Source organism: Odontesthes bonariensis, chromosome 15 (assembly GCF_027942865.1).
Source record: "Odontesthes bonariensis isolate fOdoBon6 chromosome 15, fOdoBon6.hap1, whole genome shotgun sequence".
Classification (NCBI taxonomy): domain Eukaryota; kingdom Metazoa; phylum Chordata; class Actinopteri; order Atheriniformes; family Atherinopsidae; genus Odontesthes; species Odontesthes bonariensis.
In genome coordinates, this window is record NC_134520.1 from 26125132 (window position 1) to 26144631 (window position 19500).

General features: G+C 40.0%; 1 protein-coding gene across 1 annotated transcript in view; it reads left to right on the forward strand.

The window, feature by feature from the left end:
• adamts10 (ADAM metallopeptidase with thrombospondin type 1 motif, 10) overlaps window positions 1-19122 on the forward strand; it is a 56538-nt gene extending 37416 nt beyond the window's left edge. Inside the window, exons 18-26 of the mRNA XM_075485732.1 lie at window positions 761-884; window positions 5500-5580; window positions 5703-5866; window positions 6020-6146; window positions 9647-9776; window positions 10285-10489; window positions 11141-11317; window positions 12954-13119; window positions 13620-19122. Coding sequence (XP_075341847.1) covers window positions 761-884; window positions 5500-5580; window positions 5703-5866; window positions 6020-6146; window positions 9647-9776; window positions 10285-10489; window positions 11141-11317; window positions 12954-13119; window positions 13620-13729 — 1284 coding nt within the window. The 3' untranslated portion in view covers window positions 13730-19122. The remainder of the gene's footprint in view (window positions 1-760; window positions 885-5499; window positions 5581-5702; window positions 5867-6019; window positions 6147-9646; window positions 9777-10284; window positions 10490-11140; window positions 11318-12953; window positions 13120-13619) is intronic.
• Window positions 19123-19500: the final 378 nt, after the last annotated feature.

A 19500-nucleotide genomic window follows, 5' to 3' on the forward strand; every position in this document is an offset into this window, starting at 1 on the left:
GGTGTGAAAGAAGGCCCGTATTCTCGCCCGTTCTTCGACTTTCCATAATTACTTGATATTGAGTAAAAACTGATTTATCTTTCTTCATCTGTAACACATGCTGACATCATTCAGATTATTAAAGGTGTTCCAGTTAAAAGTGAATGGTTAAAGGTGAGTGCCACTTCCATTTTTTAGCTCTGCAGTATGTAAACTATAGTAAGCTATTGGTCCTCAGGAGCTCTGAGAAGCACTTTGTGCGTACACATGAGGCATCGTGCTAGTTCTGATCGGTACCCTTTTAATCTTTAATAACTCAGTTACTCACAACATAAAGCCACCAGTTTCGACTCGATTCAGCTGTGATTCAGTCGATTTAAAAGTAATAATAAACTCAAGCCTCATTATCCTTCACTACAATAAGCAGCTGCCATATGAATATATGAGAATACGATCAGTCGCCATTTATTTTCTATACTTTTGTTTAAGTTTTGTTCCCTGTTAAAGGGTTTGAGTAAAACCACCTGTTTCGCTCATCATGAAATTTATTTATGTCGACAGCTATGAGTTTAGCAACCAAAGAGCATTATGTCTGCAGAGGATCAGAAAACACATCTGGACTTGCCATCTGATATTTCTGTGTTTTGAAAAAGTGGTCTGGAAGACATTAGGAGGTAATTCGTCAGCACGGCCTCTGACACCTCTCAACTCACTGACTGTGCCCCTTTCCTCATGACCCTGAGTGACCCCTGCAGCTCACTCGTCTCTTCCTTTCTCGCAGCACGTAGGTTGTGATCGTGTACTCAGCTCGGATGTACGTGAGGACCGCTGCCGGATCTGCGGGGGTGACGGGAGCAGCTGCGTCTCTGTGGAGGGAGTCTTCAATGATTCGCTGCCCGAAGGAGGTAGAGAACCGTATTTCTTGAGAGCTTCTTCTTCGTTTCCAGTTATTTCAGCATTCTCTTTGAGTGGCTGCTCTGGAGTTTTCTGTACATGTAGCGCCAGACTTTGATTAATCCTGAATTGATAAACACTGGGGGGGGGGGTTACTTTTTAACTTCAACATTGGAACAGTGTTAATTTTTCCAAGAGTCGGATAAAGTCAACTGGAGGCATTTACCATGAGAAGTTATTCAATGTAGTCTGTTTTCCCAAAATTTTGCACATTTGGATTCTGATACTCTGGATCGTGACTGTTCCTTGGAAAGATGGCTTGAAGTGTTAATTAGGATACACCAGATACTTGAAATATAGCATGTAATTGTCTGGTCACAGGAGCATTTATTTCATGAAGTCAACAATCTCTGCAGAGCAATCCTTAATCTCTGCACATGTTTCACTTAAAGATTTTTCTGATGAATGCTCTGACAGAAATGGAGGGAGAAACACAAAAGCGAGAGTTTACACAGTCCAGACTTAAAGTTGGCTCCACAGATATAAACAGTCACTTTTCTAGATTATGCAAATGGACCATTAATAGCAGGGACAAATTGGAATTCTCTTTCAAAGTAAAACAATTCAAATACAGTCATCAATCACCCCTTGGAAAGCCTTAAAAGTTTATCGGTCTATAAATGTTGTCTTTAAAGAGGTTGTCCGTACATTGTGTTGCGTATCATGTGCACACAGATAAAACAAATATGTCTGCTAATTTTGTGAAGATTGATAATAATATCAATTATTTATATTGCACCTTTTAAAAAAAAAAGTGCTTTACAGAGGTAGTTGAAAATGAATTAGCAGTTTAATGAGGAAATAACAGCTCAAATGTGCCTATACATGTACTAAGATAGACACATACACAAATACACATACATACATGCATACTCGTGCACACATGGAAAAATGTAATAAAATGACAACGTAAAACCAAAAAGAGTGAGGTAAAACCACATTTTAAAAGGTAAGTTTTTTAGAGATTTAAAAGTGGACGAAGATGTGGTGCACCTGACTTCCTCTGATTGCCCCATAAAGCCCAGTCACCCCTAGTTCTCAGTCTTGATCTGGGAAGCTCGTAAATGGACTCACCACAGGATCTCCGTCTACTCCCAGGCTCATATGGGGGACATCCATAGGCATCCATTCATATATACATAATGAATTCCAGCAGTCCAGTCTCGATGTCATAAATGCACGGATAACACATCTTTAGGTTTTTGGGATAGAGGAAGGACAAGGGCTCAGAGATTCTTTGTAACTGAATAACACAAGATTGAACTTGTGTTTTCTCATGCTGATTAAAGTTAAGGTTATTATCAAAGGTTATTTCTGCAGCTGGAGGCAATTTTAGTGGAGAATGAACTGAGCTGTGAAAATATATGCAGACCCGTAGTTGTTTGGTTGCCAGATCTGAACCTCATTTAAGCTGTCTTTAAGAGAAATTGGTCGGTTGGTGATGAAAGAGTCAAAACAAAAGTAAAATTGAGTGTCATCTGCATAAAAATATGATATTGATTGATATTACGTATGAAAATGATGTCTTAGTAGTTGCATGTTTATGTTTATGCATTTGGCAGACGCTTTCATCCAAAGCGACTTACACTGGTAGGCGGGTAAGGTAAGGGGGTCTTGCCTAAGGACCCCTGCTGGTGGCAGTACCTTTCATGCAGGGGATTTGAACCCAGGTCACCTACATGAAAGGTGGGAGGGTGGAATGTACTGTATATGGAGACATGAAGGTGGGTATTAAAGCAGCGTAAAGGCCGGCATCGACTGCTCACTGGGGGTCTCTTGTTACTGTTTGGATCTACTTGTAAAGGTCTGCACAACTTACTCAAGTTATGCGAGTTCCCTATATATATATATATATATATATATATATATATATATATATATATTAACTGATGATTTGAGACAAGTCAGCATCACAAACAAATACAGTGATGAGTCAGCCAAAGGTTTTGAAGAGGATAAAGAAGAACTCCTCAAAAAATCCATGGCATTTAAGGAAGCACATATAAATAAGTACATATACATACTGTACCGTCTATATTGTATGCATAGACATATTTATCCACTAGCCACCCAAGGAAACGTGGCAAACAGATTTAGGTGAGGTCCAACCAGTGTGGCTTGAGGTCCTACTGCTGTCCATTCTATTTTGAGTTACCCTCTCCCCACAACACGAACTCCAGAGTCTTTCACCCAACTGTCAACACCACTCACCCCCTCCCACGATTCCTCAGAGGGGACACACCCTGAGCAGGCAGCGGTGCTCTGAACCACAGAGACCAGGCCTGTCTATAAACCCCAGCTGAGGTCTCAACTGCCCTCAAAATATCTTGACATTATGGTTCCCCAAAAAAATGTTAAAAAGCTGAAGTCAAAGTGTAGGCTTTGTTGCGTTTTTTCTTTTAATGGCACCATAATAGATGTGCCTGAGGTGATTATTGTTTGCCTTGTAAAGGTAAAGGAAATGCTGGAGACGGAACTTGAAACTAATTTGAATCTCACTTCAAAATCTAATTTCTCTGATGCAGAACAATTAGTAAAGCCTTTATAACTCTACACCTACAGACTTGATGTTAAAAATGTATTACAGATAAACTGCTGTGAAACTTCTGTCCTTACATCCCAGCATGCTTTGCAGTAATTGGTCGTCAAGTGTAAAAATCAATATGCTTTTTAATCTTACCCCTCACAGTGTTCATATAATTTAGGACATTCAAAACATACAATATTGCTTCATTTGGTTTTGTTACCAAAATGTCCACCATATGATCAGAGGTGTGTGCACACCTAACCTCAATTTTTTGATCGGTGACTATTAACTTGTTGCTGCAACTCTTTTGTGAGGTTTATCACGAGACTTTGTAACCAAATTTCAGAGATTTGCTCTCATTTAGCCATGCAAGCATCAATGATAAAGCTGAGCTCTAATCCACTGCTCCAGTTCAGCTCAAGGTATGATGGGAGGCAGAAAGTGTGCACATATTTTGAGTTACATAGAAAAATATTTTTAAGCTCGTTTTTGCTCATAAAACCTAACTATACTGAGTTCATTGGAGTTCAAACTTTGCTCCATACTTTTTATGTCTAAACTCTGTTGGTTTGATCACAACTACAGCACAACATGTTCTCATCTCTAACCAAACTCAAACTCCAGGCACAGGACTGAAGTCTTATTCTGGTCACAGGCAGATTTATGACTACCAGAATCACTCAGTCATGTCTACAGCCAGCTTTTGATTTCTCTAAACTGCTAAAGCCTTCAGCCAACACTTCTCCTCTCTTGTCTGCTTCAGAGATTTAAAGGATCCCTGTGGAGTTGACCTCCAGCAGTGCTTTGTAGCAGTTTTAATGTGTGTGGCTCACCATTTTGTTTGTCTCACACATGCGCACGTTGACCCACACGCACATGATGCACATGGCACATATTGCAATATAATTATCTCATTTTGCTGATCTTCAGGTGGCCTAACAGACCCATATGTGCAGCAATGTGCTGGCAAAGGCAGGAGAGCATATGCTTGCAAACATACAAACTAATCACGGTTAATGATCACATTTGTAAGACTTTAAGGATGCATCCCTGAAGCAAACACATAAAAAAAGACATCTTCAGAGTACTCATGGCAGCAAGTCACAAGAATGTCCTGGAAACCTTTTTTAATCAACATCACAAAGCTCAATTATTCTATTAGCCACTGATAACATTATCCTTCTTGTGAGTGCTTTATGACTTCAAGATGAAGCTGAACCACAAAGTCTGCCCTGCTAAATATAATTAAAAAAAAGACATAAATTTCTATTAGAGTTCCTTCCATTCTGGAAAAGTTTTGATCTCTTTAAGTCACCATATTATATAAATTTTGATTTGATCTCAGTATAGACACAATAATGTCCTTTCAAGTCTCTTTCCATCCGTCCTCTCACGGCTCTGGGAGGCTGTGAGAGGTCACTTAAGTATCAAGGGCAGGAGGTTTACAGCCCCTCTGTTCTCTGTTTACCACACAGGTCCCTACCTGTTCAAAGAGGAGGCTCACTCTAACACTTTTGAGGTCTGTGTGTGTGTCTCTGAGGCTGAATATCTCAGACCCGGGTTTAGTTCCACCTTTTAAAGCTCCACTAAGAAGTCACAATCCAAAGTAACAGGAAGAAATAAGATTATACTTCTTTTTTTTTTTTTCAATCTGTCTTCTAGTGAGCTGCAGTTATTTACAGAGCTGCAGCGCCTGGCCTGCTGGCTGGACAGCAGGGCAAAGCCGAAAAAAGCAGTGAGCCGGGTTGGAAGTTGGAAGTGACATGTGCATAAAAAGAAAAGGGACAAGAGACCAAGACAGATGGAGGGAATGGAGAGAAAAGGAGAGAAGAAGCCGGCTCTTGGCAAAGTTCTTGCTCTTGAGCAGAGAACCGAGGACAGCTGCCCAGGAATGCAGCTGGAATCTGAAGCCTCTGCTTAGTCCATCGCTGTCCCACAGAACTAAACGCTACTTATGCATCTCTCGCCTGATCCCCAGTGAACAAACTTCTTTCACCTTGCTTTCATTTTTTGACTCTGTGCGGGTCTTTGTGTCTCAGGTTATGAAGAGGTGGTCAGAATTCCCAAGGGCTCAGTGTTCATCCACATACAAGAGCTCAACATCTCCCTCAACTACCTTGGTAAGATGATTTAAAAGCAAATTTTTGCGTAAACTGTCTTATATAAGTGGTTAATGTGGTCTAGGAACCTAAAAAGTGGTAGTATTATGTGTCTTTCTCTCATGTCCTCCTCTGTTTTTCAGTGCTGAAGAGTAAAAGTGACCAGTATTTCATCAATGGGAAACTGACCATTGACACGCCTCGCAGGTTCAACATTGCTGGCACCACTTTCCACTACAGACGGCCCACCGACGGACCTGAAACTCTTGAAGCTCAGGGTCCTACAAATATCACACTCATAGTCATGGTAAGATCACAAGTACAAAACAGGTCCTCTACTCGAGGAGCTCAAGCAGTCGTAATATGAGTTGCTTGATGAAAGATTAAGCAGGCTGTGCTTTGGAAAAGACAACTAATCGAAAAACGTTGTGTTAAATGTTGAATTTGAATGTGTTTGTAGGTGCTGGTGAGGGAGGAGAACCCAGGGATCCACTATCGTTTTAACCCGCCACTCAACAGGGATCCCCTGAGCGGCTTTGCCTGGCACCACACCTCCTGGTCGCGCTGCTCAGCTCTGTGTGCTGGAGGTAGTTAAAACAAGACAAAACAATATGTCTGTTTAGATTCTCTGTCATCGAGGCCATCCTAATCCTAAGAAGGCAACTGGACAAGAGAAGAGGCCTAGTTGCCTTCCTTTGAAGCCCTTTGGAAACAAAACGATCAAATAAAAGCCAAACCATAATGTGAGGAAAACATGAAGAGTTAGATTTACACCTATAAAAACTGAATTTTGGGGCACTCATGAGCAGCAAAGACTAGTCAGTCGTGATGCACAGGTTGACACAAATTGAAAAAGAAAGATTTTTTTTGTTTACCAAACTAAAGCGTAACCTTGTTTCATGGAGAATGTGAAGATCCGTCACACAGTGCTGCATGCTGGGATGGGAGCGCCATCTTGGGAGGAATGCTCTTCCATTACTTCCGTTTAAGACAACTGTTGCCTGGTTAGGTTTGAATTAGAATTTTAAAAACATTCAAATCTCGTGAAGTAGAGGATAGATGGAGAACTGGAACATAGAAAAACTAGGAATAGTTTGGTTATTTGGGAGGACTCCAGGAAGTCGCTGTCCACAAGCATAACTGTCTGTAAAAGCACGAATAGTCATTTGTACATAATGCACAGACTACACAGTGTGTACAACCCAAAAAGGTTGGCATGCTGTGTTAAATGTTAAAGAATATATTTATTCACAATAGAACAAAGAAAACATAACAAATGTTGAAAGATAGTTTACTATTTCTCAAAAGATATGAGCTCATCTTGAATTTCATGGCTGCAACACGTCAGGACACGGTCATGTTTATTGTGTAGCCTCCCCTCTTCTTTACGCTACAGTCTGTAAACGTCTGAGAACTGAAGAGACCAGCTGTTGGACCTTTGGGAGAGGAATATAGTCCCATTCTTGTCCGATATAGGATTCTAGCTGCTCAACAGTCCTGGGTCTTCTTTGTCGTATTATGCTATTTATAATGCACCAAAGCTGCAGGCAGACCAGACCAGCAACCAGATTCTAACTATGAAGGCACGCAGTTGTAATAGATTAAGTATTCAGTTTAGCATCGTCTTTCTGAAATAAACTAGGCCTTATGTTTAAAAAGTCTTTGTCTGGATGGGAGCACATGTTGCTTTAAAGGCTGTATATGCCTTTCAGAATCACTGATGGTGTTTCTTCAGATGTTCAAGCTGCCACTTCTAGAGGCACAACTGAGTGCTGATAACAAGCTGGATGGTCGCTTTCCTCTTTAGTCCAGAGATCTCAGCATCCATTTGATTTTTCTGACCACAGAACAGTTTTTTTCTATTTTTCTTCAGTCAGTTTTTAAATGAGCTTAGGCCCATACACGACAGCAATATTTCTGGATCGTGTTCAGATACGGCTTCTTCTTCGCACGATAGAGCTTTAACCTGCAGTCTGTGGATGGATGTGTTCACAGACAAATATTTCTGAGCCCATGCAGTGATTTCCATGACAGAATCATGTCTGCTTTTAATGAATGCAGTGCTGATTTTTGGCCTTGTCCCTCGGATGCAGCCGTGTCTCCAGATTCTCTGACTCTTTTGGCGATATGTACTGCAGATGATGGAATACTGCGTCTTTGCAGTTTATTGTCGAGGAGCATTCTTCAGAAATAGTTCCTTAATTTGTCGACGCAGTTTCTTGCAGATTGTTGAACCCCTGCCCATCACTACTTCTAAGAGGGCTCTGCCTCTCAAAAGTGCTTTTTTTTGTGCACAATTATTGTGGCTGACTCGTTGCCAGTTACCCTAATAGGTGGCAACCTGTTCATCCAGCTGTTTCTATTTCATACCACTTACTTTCCCGGACTTTTGTTGCCTCGATCCAAACTTTTTTGAGAGGTGTTGCTGCCATCAAGTTCAAGATGAGCTAATATTTTTCATGAAATAGTAAAATGTCTCACTTTCAATGCTTGATATATCATCTGTATTGTACTGCCAATAAGATATGATTTATAATCAGTTCTGCTAATCATTGCGTTCTGTTTTTAATCATATTTCAATTGGTGTCCAAACTTTTCGGAAACCGGGGTTGTAAATTAGCAAGCCTGTTAAGTGCTGGTTGGCAAATTTTCTTTGAGATGTCACTCTTAATATAAGTTTTTTAAAGATGAATGAGAGCCGTACGAATATTCTCATTTCACAAATATATTTTGTAAAGAACAATGTTTTGGTCATGCGTTTCTGAGTTTAAAACATCCACATTTTTAAAACTTTTCTGCATGAAATAAAAAGAGGTTTAGCATGTGTATTTAGGCCGTACTTTCCCTCTCTTATCTCACTTTTCTGCTTTTTGTTTCTGTCGTTGTACACACACACGCTCACACATGCTGTGGCCTTTGAAAACACAGTGTAAATCTGTAGATTGGAGCTTAGTCCACATCGAAAGCAGAGACACTTAAGCAGTTTACAGAGACTTTAGAGATATCTCATATAACCAATCTTGCTTTTCCTCTATGGCCTTTGTGATTTAATGATCCATGTAGCTTTACCTGATAAGAGCTTGTTTTCCCTCTGATAGATTGTTGCTCTTTGCATCTTTCCTGCACCCTTGTGGAGGGGAGGATGAGAACATGGAGGGTAAACATTCATTGGCAGTTCATGTTGACTTAGCTTTGTTCTTCTAACAGGCTTTTTTTTTTTTTTTTTTTTAGTTTCTGGGTAACTTCTTATCTTTCCATAAATGTTTCACCAAAGCTCTAGTGAACCAGTAAGAAACGACAATCTCTTGTAAAACACAGTGATGCTGTTGCAAGTACAAGTCAAAATACGATAGTGAAGTTTGGGCCTATATAAGCAGCATTTTACCACAGAACTAGGAAATAGGTTCCTTTAGGCGGGGTCTCTCCTCAGCCCCTTCCATATCCACTGCGGGAACCAGGGGCTAAACAAAGGGAAAATTTCACCCCCACTTCCCCTGATGTTGAGATAGTTCTTTTGAAACTGTCTGGAAATTTCAGGATGAGGCTTGCGGCATTGAACATTTCTGATTGGTTGAGTAGTCCCATAATTGTATTACCGGCTTTCTGTCTCAGTTATCCCGCGTTTAATCTTCACAACAGCTTGCAAATTCTGTGTTTTTAAGTTAAACACAACATTCAGACTCAGACTATCATATGTGCCTCAATCAGCTGAGAATGCACAAGCACATCATGAACTGCGGTAGCAGAGCGAGCTTCAGAATGAACGAAGAAACATAGTTCCCGCAAAAAACCTGTGAATTTGAATAATAAGACATTAATCATTGACTGTTTCACAACAAATAATAATGCCTACAACCTGCAGAAATGTGTAACATTAACAGATTTTGCGTTGGTAGAGCTGAAGTAGACTTTGTGGTTTGACAGTTTGAATCCCCGATCTGTTGAACTTCTTGATGCTCTCAGTCAAATTGCGACTGTAGAAAACACAGGCTGTGGGCATTTTTTAGGACAAGCCAAAAAAAAAAAAACAAAGCTAACAGAGAGACAGTATCTGTCACTAATTCTTGTACGTTTGTTGTGTGTTCAGGTGTGCAGACCCAGCAGGTTGTGTGCAAGAGGCAGACAGATCACTCAGTTGTCTACAATCATTTCTGTGACAAGAAGAACAAACCAAAAGACAAGATGAGATCCTGCAACACTGAGCCATGCTCCCCCACGTGAGTGGTCTAGTGTAGCAAAATATTTCTGATGACGTTCTTGTTTTGGTTGTGTTTGCATTGAATAATTTAGCATTTTATCCCATCTTAAACCATCTGTCTGTACTATCCATCATCTTCATGTCAGATGACTTTTTACATTCATTTTTTTATAGATGCTAATATTTGACATTTGCCATCATACGGATGGTCAAATTTGTTTTGAATGGGCATGATTTATTTGCATCAGTGTAATGATTTTTTGACTTTTTTTTTTTTACTATCACGCTTTAGTAATAATCACTAAAACCCTTAAAGATGTTTCATTAATTGTAAGTGTGATGACACGTGATGTTAGATTTTCTGTGCACTACACGCGCAACTTTTGTAAGTAATTAGTTTTTTTTCATCAAGTCCTAAATTGTTGGGTTTTTTTTATGCACAAATGCATGTGTTTACTGTCTGAGTGGCTCATGCAATGCAGATGAGAATATTAAAAAACAAACTACAGGATTTTCGCTGCTTCTAGCTGGTGGACGGGAGAGTGGTCGGAGTGCAGTCGCAGCTGTAACGGCGGCCTGCGGACTCGAGACGTGTTATGCAAAAGGAGGATCTCTGTGACTGAAGAGAAGGTCCTGGACGACTCAGCCTGCATCCTCCCTCGCCCTTCGCTCACTGAGCCCTGCAACAACCACAGCTGCCCCCCTGAATGGCTGGCTCTGGACTGGTCAGAGGTAGACAGAAGTTTGTCATCATGCATGTGTTTTGCATTGACTTCTGCTATGTTTTTAGTCAACTCATTACTGGTTTTGAACCAATACTTGGGTTTTCTACAAAATTCCAATCAGGTGAAGTAATAGTTTCTTTTTCCAGTTGAACCCAAAAAACCCAAACATCTGCCAGCAGAAAGTAAGAGTACCTTAACCATGAAATACACAGCAGAGGCACGGAGCAGACGAACACACTGAACATGTTGTTTCACTCCTGAACACATATTGTTACAATTGTCATGTGGGAATTCCTTACCGATTTAAATCTGACCTCTCATTTAAGCAGTCTGAGGAAATTTAATTTGCATTGTTTCTTGACTACAACAGTCTGACAAGTCCATCTCCTTGTTTGCTAATTTGTTCCTGGAGTAAAACTTTGTTCTCACAGTTCTGGACTTTGTAGAATTATGTCCAGTTGAGTCACAGGAACTCAGCTGGCTCTTGAGTCGTCTCCTATACAGCTGCTGCCCTCTGCTGAGTGGATTAAGAGGATTTCTGTTTGCATGCTCACATGACCGCAGTGACCCCCTCCTGCACCCTCCCATGTCCTCCATCTCCCTACCTTCCTGCCTGATGTTTTTTCATTTTTTTTCTCTTTCCTTCTTCTGTCTGCAGTGTACGCCCAGCTGTGGTCCAGGCTACAGGCATCGTGTGGTATTGTGTAAGAGTGGGGAGAGCGGTGACACTTTGCCAGAATCAAAATGCTCCAAAAATGGCCGCCCTACCTCCAGGGTGCGCTGTAACCTGCAGCGTTGCCCTCCTCCTCAGTGGGTGATGGGTCCATGGGGAGAGGTAAGATGCCAAACACTTCATTTTAGCTCAATTTGTATTGGGAATTATTCTGTACAATAAGTAGATGTATTGAAATCCTATTACTGCATATATTTTATATTGTATATTGAAATTTATATTAATCTGTCTGGGTCTCTGTTTGTTCAGAATAAGTATGCTACATACTGTGCAAGTATTTCAAACCATTCTTTTTTTTTTCTTCCAAGGAGTCAGACTTTATTTCAATTTTTAAAGTGGTCTTGAGCAACAGTTTTCCTGGTTTTCTGAAGATCTGTCAAAGTTTTTCATTGAACATTGGCTGCTCTTTCACAGCTATTTTCAGATGAATGTGTTTTTTCGTTCATGAAGCCGACTAACACTGACTTATGGATTATTAAAGCATTGAAAAAGCACCTATCATTGCTGTGTCTACACATGACAATTTAGCAAAGACCGAATTTAAATTGTATCGATAGAAACATTGATAGTAGTAGCCCATCGCTTAGTTTTTCCCATTTCTTTGCCCTCATCTACAAATAAATGGCAAAAATAACACAACTTGACAGGCATAAAATCTGTCATCTGAACTAACAAGGTGATTTCCAAAGAGCGATTCGCTGAAAATTTGACATATCTTGGCATGGTGTGCAGTGTGTCCTTTGAATTTTGAGACAACTGAACAAGTAGAAGACAAAAGAAGGAAATGAACAGTATCTGGAGGTGATCCAGCAAAGACCTGACACAGGATCAGAGAGATGCTTCTTGACCTTCAGTTGTTCCATCTACTGTCCACTGAAGCCTCACCTGAAATGGTCTCCATTATCAAAAAACTTAAAATAAGTGGCCTTATTATGGGTTATATTATGGGTTACTCTTATGGAGTGGTGAATCGTCCCAGAGTCCAGACTTCAACATTATTGAAGCAGTGTGGGATCATCTTGACAGAGATCGGAACAAAAGGCAGCCGACATCCAAAGAAAAGCTTTGAAACGTCCTTCAAGAAGCCTGGAGAACTATTCCTGAAGACTACTTAAAAAAATGACAGTTAGTTAGAATTGTAAAAACTTTGTTTTTTGCCTTATTTTACTATGTTTCGATTTATGATTGCAAATATTTCCTGTTTTCCTGGAAATATATAAAGAAATGAAGGGTGGCTCAAGAACAGTGCTCAGTAGCGTATATAATTAGCAAGGTCAACCATAGCCTCCAGCCAGCTTCACAGGTAGGTAATCTGGAGCGCTGCTCTATTGCTTGATTTAATTTGCTCAAAGTAGTTTAGGGCAGTTACAGAAAATGTCTGGCTTTCCAGAAGTAGACTTTAGGAAATTGCAGCTTCCAGCCAAGAAACAATCACATAACACATTTCTACAATTTGGTTTTGGAAGAAGTGGAAACAACCTAAATATAAGGTGTTAATAGGTGTGCTTTAGAGGTGCTAAGATGAAGAATTTCTTACCTTTGGAATCAGAGGTATCATTTCATAGTGAGTTTGCTAACTGGCAACTCTATCAAATTACATGAAGAGATAAGATATAACAGCGGTATCAATCCTCTAACTGTCATTATGAACGTGAGCCAAAAACGTGTGTTTCCCAAAAAGCCAAACTAACTGTAGGTTTAATTGTATCTGTGTGTGAAATGTGTTTTTGTGGTTCAGTGTTCTGCCAAGTGTGGTCTGGGTCAGGAAATGCGTTCGGTCCAGTGCCTGACCCACACCGGCCAGCCATCCAATGAGTGTCTGGAACATCAGCGGCCTGCAGCCATGCAGCAGTGCAAGAGCAAATGTGACCTCAGTCTGCCCATCAGCACAGACAACCCTGAAGGTCAGAGGACAAATTTCAGTCCTGGTAATCTTCATTATCTTGCAGTCTCATGTTTCACACAAAGTTTAATTTTCAAAGGTTCAAATAGCTGTTTGGGAAGTTTAGCAGTAAACTTAAGAACCCCAGTGTGTTGAATTATTTCCCTGTGTTGCACTATAAATATTTGTATACTACATGTGTTTTACACTTAAAAGTATTGAGATTTTTCCTAAATCCATTCAGGGAAACTGAAATGTGAGCAGTAAACTGAAGAAAAGCTGCTGATTGATATTGTATCCTTATTAACCAGAATACTGTTTACATTTTGTGCATTCCAACAAAATGAAGTACTGAAAAACTAAAGCAAAAAGATTCCAACAGCATTAGGATTGGAAATATCACAAATGCTTTGAGTCATTCTGGGGTTTAAGATGTCAGGATTAGACCTTGATATGTGATTGCACTGATGAAGACTAATGCATTGATGAAGGTGTAACTCTCCGGGTTTGTCCCCACTGCAGAGTGCAAAGATGTGAACACTGTGGCCTACTGCCCCCTGGTGCTCAGGTTCAAGTTTTGCAGCCGGCCATATTTCAGACAAATGTGCTGCAAGACCTGCCAGGGTCACTGACGCCACGAAAATCCCAGCATCTACCTTTGGGTCCTGTACGCTCACAGAGTAAGCCTGAGGCCTTCCCGCTGAGCCTCAGAACAGCAGTCTTCACAGTGCCTCTGTCAGTCAGAGTGTGGGACCCGACTGGGACGCTGTCATACGGACGCCTGGTCCTGTAACTGGCCAGAGGGACTCTTTTTCTTCATCAAGAATCCAGATCAGACATCTCTGGGCCGAAGCAGCCTGAGCTGAGTTTAAACATTCCACTGGAGGGGGGGGAGGGGGCTGCTGAAACCTGGAGAGGCTGAGAGAGAAAGATGAATGCTCTCTCCGTCTCTCTAAACTTTCCTTTTGTTGTGATATTTTGGTGCTACTTTGTTACACTTTAGCCACAGGCCTGGTCGCAGTTCTCGAAGTTTTTACTTGAGAGGCCTGAAAAGTTTAGCCTGATCTCTTAAATCTGTTTGCGAGCAGGTGATTTTTGTTCTGTCATGAATTTTCAAAATCCACTTTGTAAGGAAAATAATTTTCCAGATATCGTTCCCCACAAAAAGGAATAACTCCATGAAAGATTTGTTTCTATGTTATCTGATAGTTGTTACTTGACCACATTGTTTTATGTTATTGCTTTGTTGCATATCAGTTTATTCATCAAGTCCTCGCTGCTACTCAGTTGTATGAGCAGAGTTTGATTTGCACAAAGAGTTTGCAGTCAGAGGACTTGTGTATCTTATGTTTGCTGTCATGTGATTTGATTTGATGTCTCTGTGGAAGCTATAAATGTGTCAGAGCAGTGAACCTGCCACAATCTTGCCATTTTAGATCCTAACAGATGTCACCTCTACAGTGTAACACTGCTTCATGCTGCACAGAGCCTTTAGTATTGTGAGCAAAACTAGTGCTTACTCACCCGGATATTTTCAGATTGCAGGATATCGGTTTATGCTGTGGCTGCAGCTTGTGCGTAAAGTCCTTAGAAAGGAACTCGTTGTCATCAGAAAATCCCTCAGTGCAGCCTTGTTGGTATTTTATTTTGACCACATGTTTGAAGGTGTGTAGTGTGTGCTTTGAATGGAAATTCAGAGCACAGTGAGCAACAGTAAAGGAGTTCTCCCAGCAGGAAGAGGCCTACTGAGCATGAGTGAAGCCCTCTGACCGTATTGCTTTCAAATGTTTTATAACACAAGTGCTAATCTGAGGATGGATTTACACCTGTGAAATATCCAGCTACATTTATGGCATACGTTTGATGTACTCACGGCTGCCTGAAATCTTTTCTCAGACTGCTGTGGGACAATATACACAACCTTTCAAAGTGTTCCAATTTAAACATATATAAATAGGCCAAAATATCAAACTTGCTCAACCTTTTTTTTTTTTTAATTCTTAAAAAATATCTTTTTATCACGAGATTTTATTGTTCTCTTTGGGAAATTTATGTTGGTCTCAGATGCTGTGCACATACAACACCAAATCAGAAAACACTTGGGATGGTGTGGAAAATATAGATTTAAAAAAATGGATAAATAGATAAATAATAAGAAAATATATCTATTTATTATGTATAATCCGTATACTTTACTAGTATTTCATTGGGGACAGTATGAACCCATGATTTATCATGTTTTTTTTATCACATTGTCTTCATTTCAGTTTATGCATTACAGTCCTGCATTCCAAAAAATGTTGGGGGAGGGGTATTTAAGGGCTCTTAATCTGGTGAAAGGCAAAAATCATTTGTGACTGGTGATGTCAGCGGCTGACTGAAAACAGCAGCATCCACAGAAGGCTGAGCCTTTGAGGAGCAAAGATGGGCAGAGGAATCCAGTTTGTTAACCAATGTGAGTAAAAGATCAATCATTCCACGGTTTTAAAAGACTGATCCTAATATTGGAAGGCATTTGCATATTTTTCCCTTGATAGAACATAATAACACTAAACTAGTCAGTCAGTCTGAAGGGATTTCAGTGTGTAAAGGACGCAAGCCTAAATTGGACAATCCTTATTTATCAGTAGTGGATATGACCACATGGGATTATGGCAGGAAACCTTTGTCAATTATGACTATACAGAGTTACATTTGCTAATGCAAACTAAAACTTTACTGTAATAAAAAAAAAAAGACGCCTTACATTAACCTTGTCCAGAGGCGATGTCGAATTCTATGGGATGGGCCGAAAGCCAGGCTCCATGATGGTTTGGGGTTCTATCCGTGATGTTGGCAAAGCTCATTTACACTTCTGTGATGACAGCATTGATGCAGAAAAGTTAATTGAGATTCTAGAGCAAAAATTGCTCCCTTCAGAACAAAAAAAGACAATGCTGAACCTAATTATGCACACAGAAGGCATGGCTGAGGAAGGAGAGGGCACAGGTACGAAACTGGCCTGCCAGCAGTCCTGACCTGTCCCCATAGATCTTGTGTGGACAGTTTTGAATAGACCTCTTACTGTTGCTCCCCCTCACTACTGCAGTGTTTCAACACATTGTATGCCTAATCCCAGAAAGCCTTTTAAGTGTTTGGAGATGGAGGTAAACATTTACAAGTCGATTATACGCTCTACTGTCCCGACTTTTTGTGGAATGTGATGCAAAAAACGGATGTGTATTAACAAATCAAACAAAGCTGACAAGAAAACATTTAAAAAACTTAAGGTTCATGCAGTTTTTTTTGTTTTTTGGTTTTTTTTACTCTCTTTACCACTTCCAACATTTCCTTTTTTCTGATTTGGTGCTGTAGATGCCAGTTGCAGCAAAAGATAATCACAATAATACATTTGCATATAGTTCCATCTGTCTCACAGTCTCGATCGCCCTTACAAACAGCACATATTGCACACAACTAATAGTAAAACACCATGAAAATATTGCACAATCCGTTCAGCATCGCACAGATTCGTTTGAATGTTTGATAGAGGTAGAAATGGTTTAGTTTTACAGCCAGGGACTTGTTATTGTCTGTCAATGGGCAACAGCTCATATTCTATGGAGATTTTGTGTAATGGGTCAGTGAATATCTTTGGAGCTTGTCTGATAATTCTGAAGGGGCTTGCATTCACTGCAGCCTATCACTCTTATAGTGTTGTGTAACAGACAAGCAAGCTCAATTTGTCATTGTGCAGCAAAATTGCCAAACCATGCTGACATCCCATATCTGACTAAGCCGGCCACATGTGAATGCAGCACTTTTATATTGTGTCCTTATTAGATGAATAAGAAAAATATCCCACAGTAATGGGGGAACATGGTCATCTATGTGGAGTTTTGTCCTGTGTTCACACAGCTTTTGGTCTCCAACAACTCTTATTTGGAAATATCTGGCTCACCGGCTGCTGCTCACCTGCTAGTTGCTAACTGAGTCCATCTGCTGTAGCTACAGAGGCTCTCTGTGAGCTGCTGCCTCCTGTAGCCAAAAACAACTATGAGAGCGATGAGTGAATCAGAACAGGAAAGTTTCAGCTGGAGAATCAAACAATGAGCCCAAGCTTAATATAAAACTAGATTCAGGTGATAATTCTATGTACATTCATCTCCACAAGTAACTATTTCCACTTGTTTTGACATCTTGCACGTTGTTATTTCACACATACAGTTTTAAAATATATTATCTCGAGACACGTTTGCTGGTTGTTTGAATGACTGAACTGAAAGATCGAAAAATCATCAGCAGATTTAAAAATGCGCGCATGTTGCTTCCGCTGTGAACCACATCAGCTTTTTCTTTTTATAGACAAAGATGTGAAAATGTGGCTCCAAATGTGTTTTCTGTGTCGGAGAGATGGCATCTGACCCAAATGTCTGTCGCTCCGATTACTCAGAGTGGTTTTATTGACACATTTTTAAAGATGCTGTTTCAGCTGTTTCTCCATCCTGCATCGAATCATTTCAAGAGAGTTGCCTAAGAGCTGCAGAGGTCAGCCATCGAGTCTCACAGCATCACCGTGACGCCATCTGTGCTCTGAAGTCCGCTGTGGCTGGACGGCTGCACTCAGTGTAACACTACATGTAACATCATTTTGTTGTGATGAGACAGAGACTGTAAGATGACTGTAAGACAGTGTTGTCCCTCTTTTCTTTTCTTTTTTTTATGGTGCTTTGGTTTTTGATGGTGCTATTAGATCACTGTTGTTGTTTCTGAGAAATCAGTCCACCAACTGTTAAAAATGTTTTGAGCCTTTAAAGAAACCAATCTGAAAAACTGGCCTGAGGTGTATAAGTGCAGCTGCTTTAGGAGCTTATTGCCCACAAGGGAACCTTGTTCATTCTTAAAGATAATTTTTTGATAATGTAATACTCTCTGACATGGATTAAGTAGCAAAAAGTGAATCTCCAAATCTCGAAATATAGTTTACTGCAAATATTTTTATATTATCTCAAATTATATAGCAAATGCAGCAGAAGCATCAGAAGAAAAAAAAACTTTATTGAAAGCATGAACTAAACAAACACATTTTAGGATATTGACAGATTGCTTGTGGGTAAACTTAAGGAGCGAATTTGGGTTAACCCATTTATGTATAAATATAATCAAATGTCCAGTAATCATCCATGCGGAGCACCGAAACATGAAGTATACTTGTGGTTTGTATATTCAGTTTGTGGATTTGAGGACCGGAGAGGGAGAAATACTTTCTGCAAAAATGTCAATCTCTCAAATTGTTTAAGAGGAGATTTCGAAGGTAAAACCTGAATCTGGCCCCATTTTACACCTGGGACTAACATGTACCTGCCTGTGCAGGAGCTTGCTTGAGTGAGGAGAATCTCCGGAAGGATTTTATTCTTTTCAATGTGGCCAGATCCATCTGTCCTCATATTCCAAGATTCCAAGTAATTATGACTGTGTCAGAATAAAGAGGCAACGCTTTGAATGCTGCTGTTGTAAGGAATTGTGATCCTTTGGTAAGGATGGTTAAATGTATCTTACTCTAAAGGGGACCTGCTTTTATCTGGGCTGTCACTGAGATACTTCCCTGCTCATCTCACTCTTTTAGGACCATTCCTCACTACTGACCGCACCCCAAATTTACACCCGCTGAGATCTAATCGTTATCAAATTGGTCCTCCTGATCCAGTGATCCCAAAGTAATCTAAAGTACATTTACATGTTTCACTAGCATGTTTTCCAGCTTATCTGGATAAGTTATCCAGACATGTTAAGATCAGATGTAAATCAGGTATCATCTGTGTCTGGAAGGCTTTTTTTTCTGTGTGTTTAACAGGGCTGAGAATGAGGCTTCAGTCTGAGTAAAAAGGAGGGACAGTATCAGTATTTGTTATTCTGTTTTTCACTTTCTAATTAAATGTACTGTATATTGTTCAATACTATAGGAGATAAATCCATTTGTCGCCCATGTACATCTCTTTAAAAGTAAATATTAAATTGATTAAACCAGGCGCATTGTTGATTTTAAGACATGGGATCTGATTTGCTTTTCTTCCACAAAATCCCTCATTCACTTCACACTTTCTATACATGTGTCTGCACGAACACTCAAATGCTAAAAATATCCTGATTAACCCTCCAGTCTGGGGTACAAGTCATCAGTGGGGTTACATGGCACTGTAAAGAATGGCAGTGTATTTTGGGATTTGACTGCTTTCATGGAAATAATTAAGCACAGACTTCTTCCCTTTTTTCTGAATGAGGCTGAAATTAGTCATCGGTGAAACTAAACCGTTAGAAAAGTCAGATGGTTGATTGTTCAGCTGTAGATATGTTATATCTCTTTTTGCACATGATTTCTTTAAAAAGAACACTAAAGGTACATATGTTTTTTGGTCATTTTTTC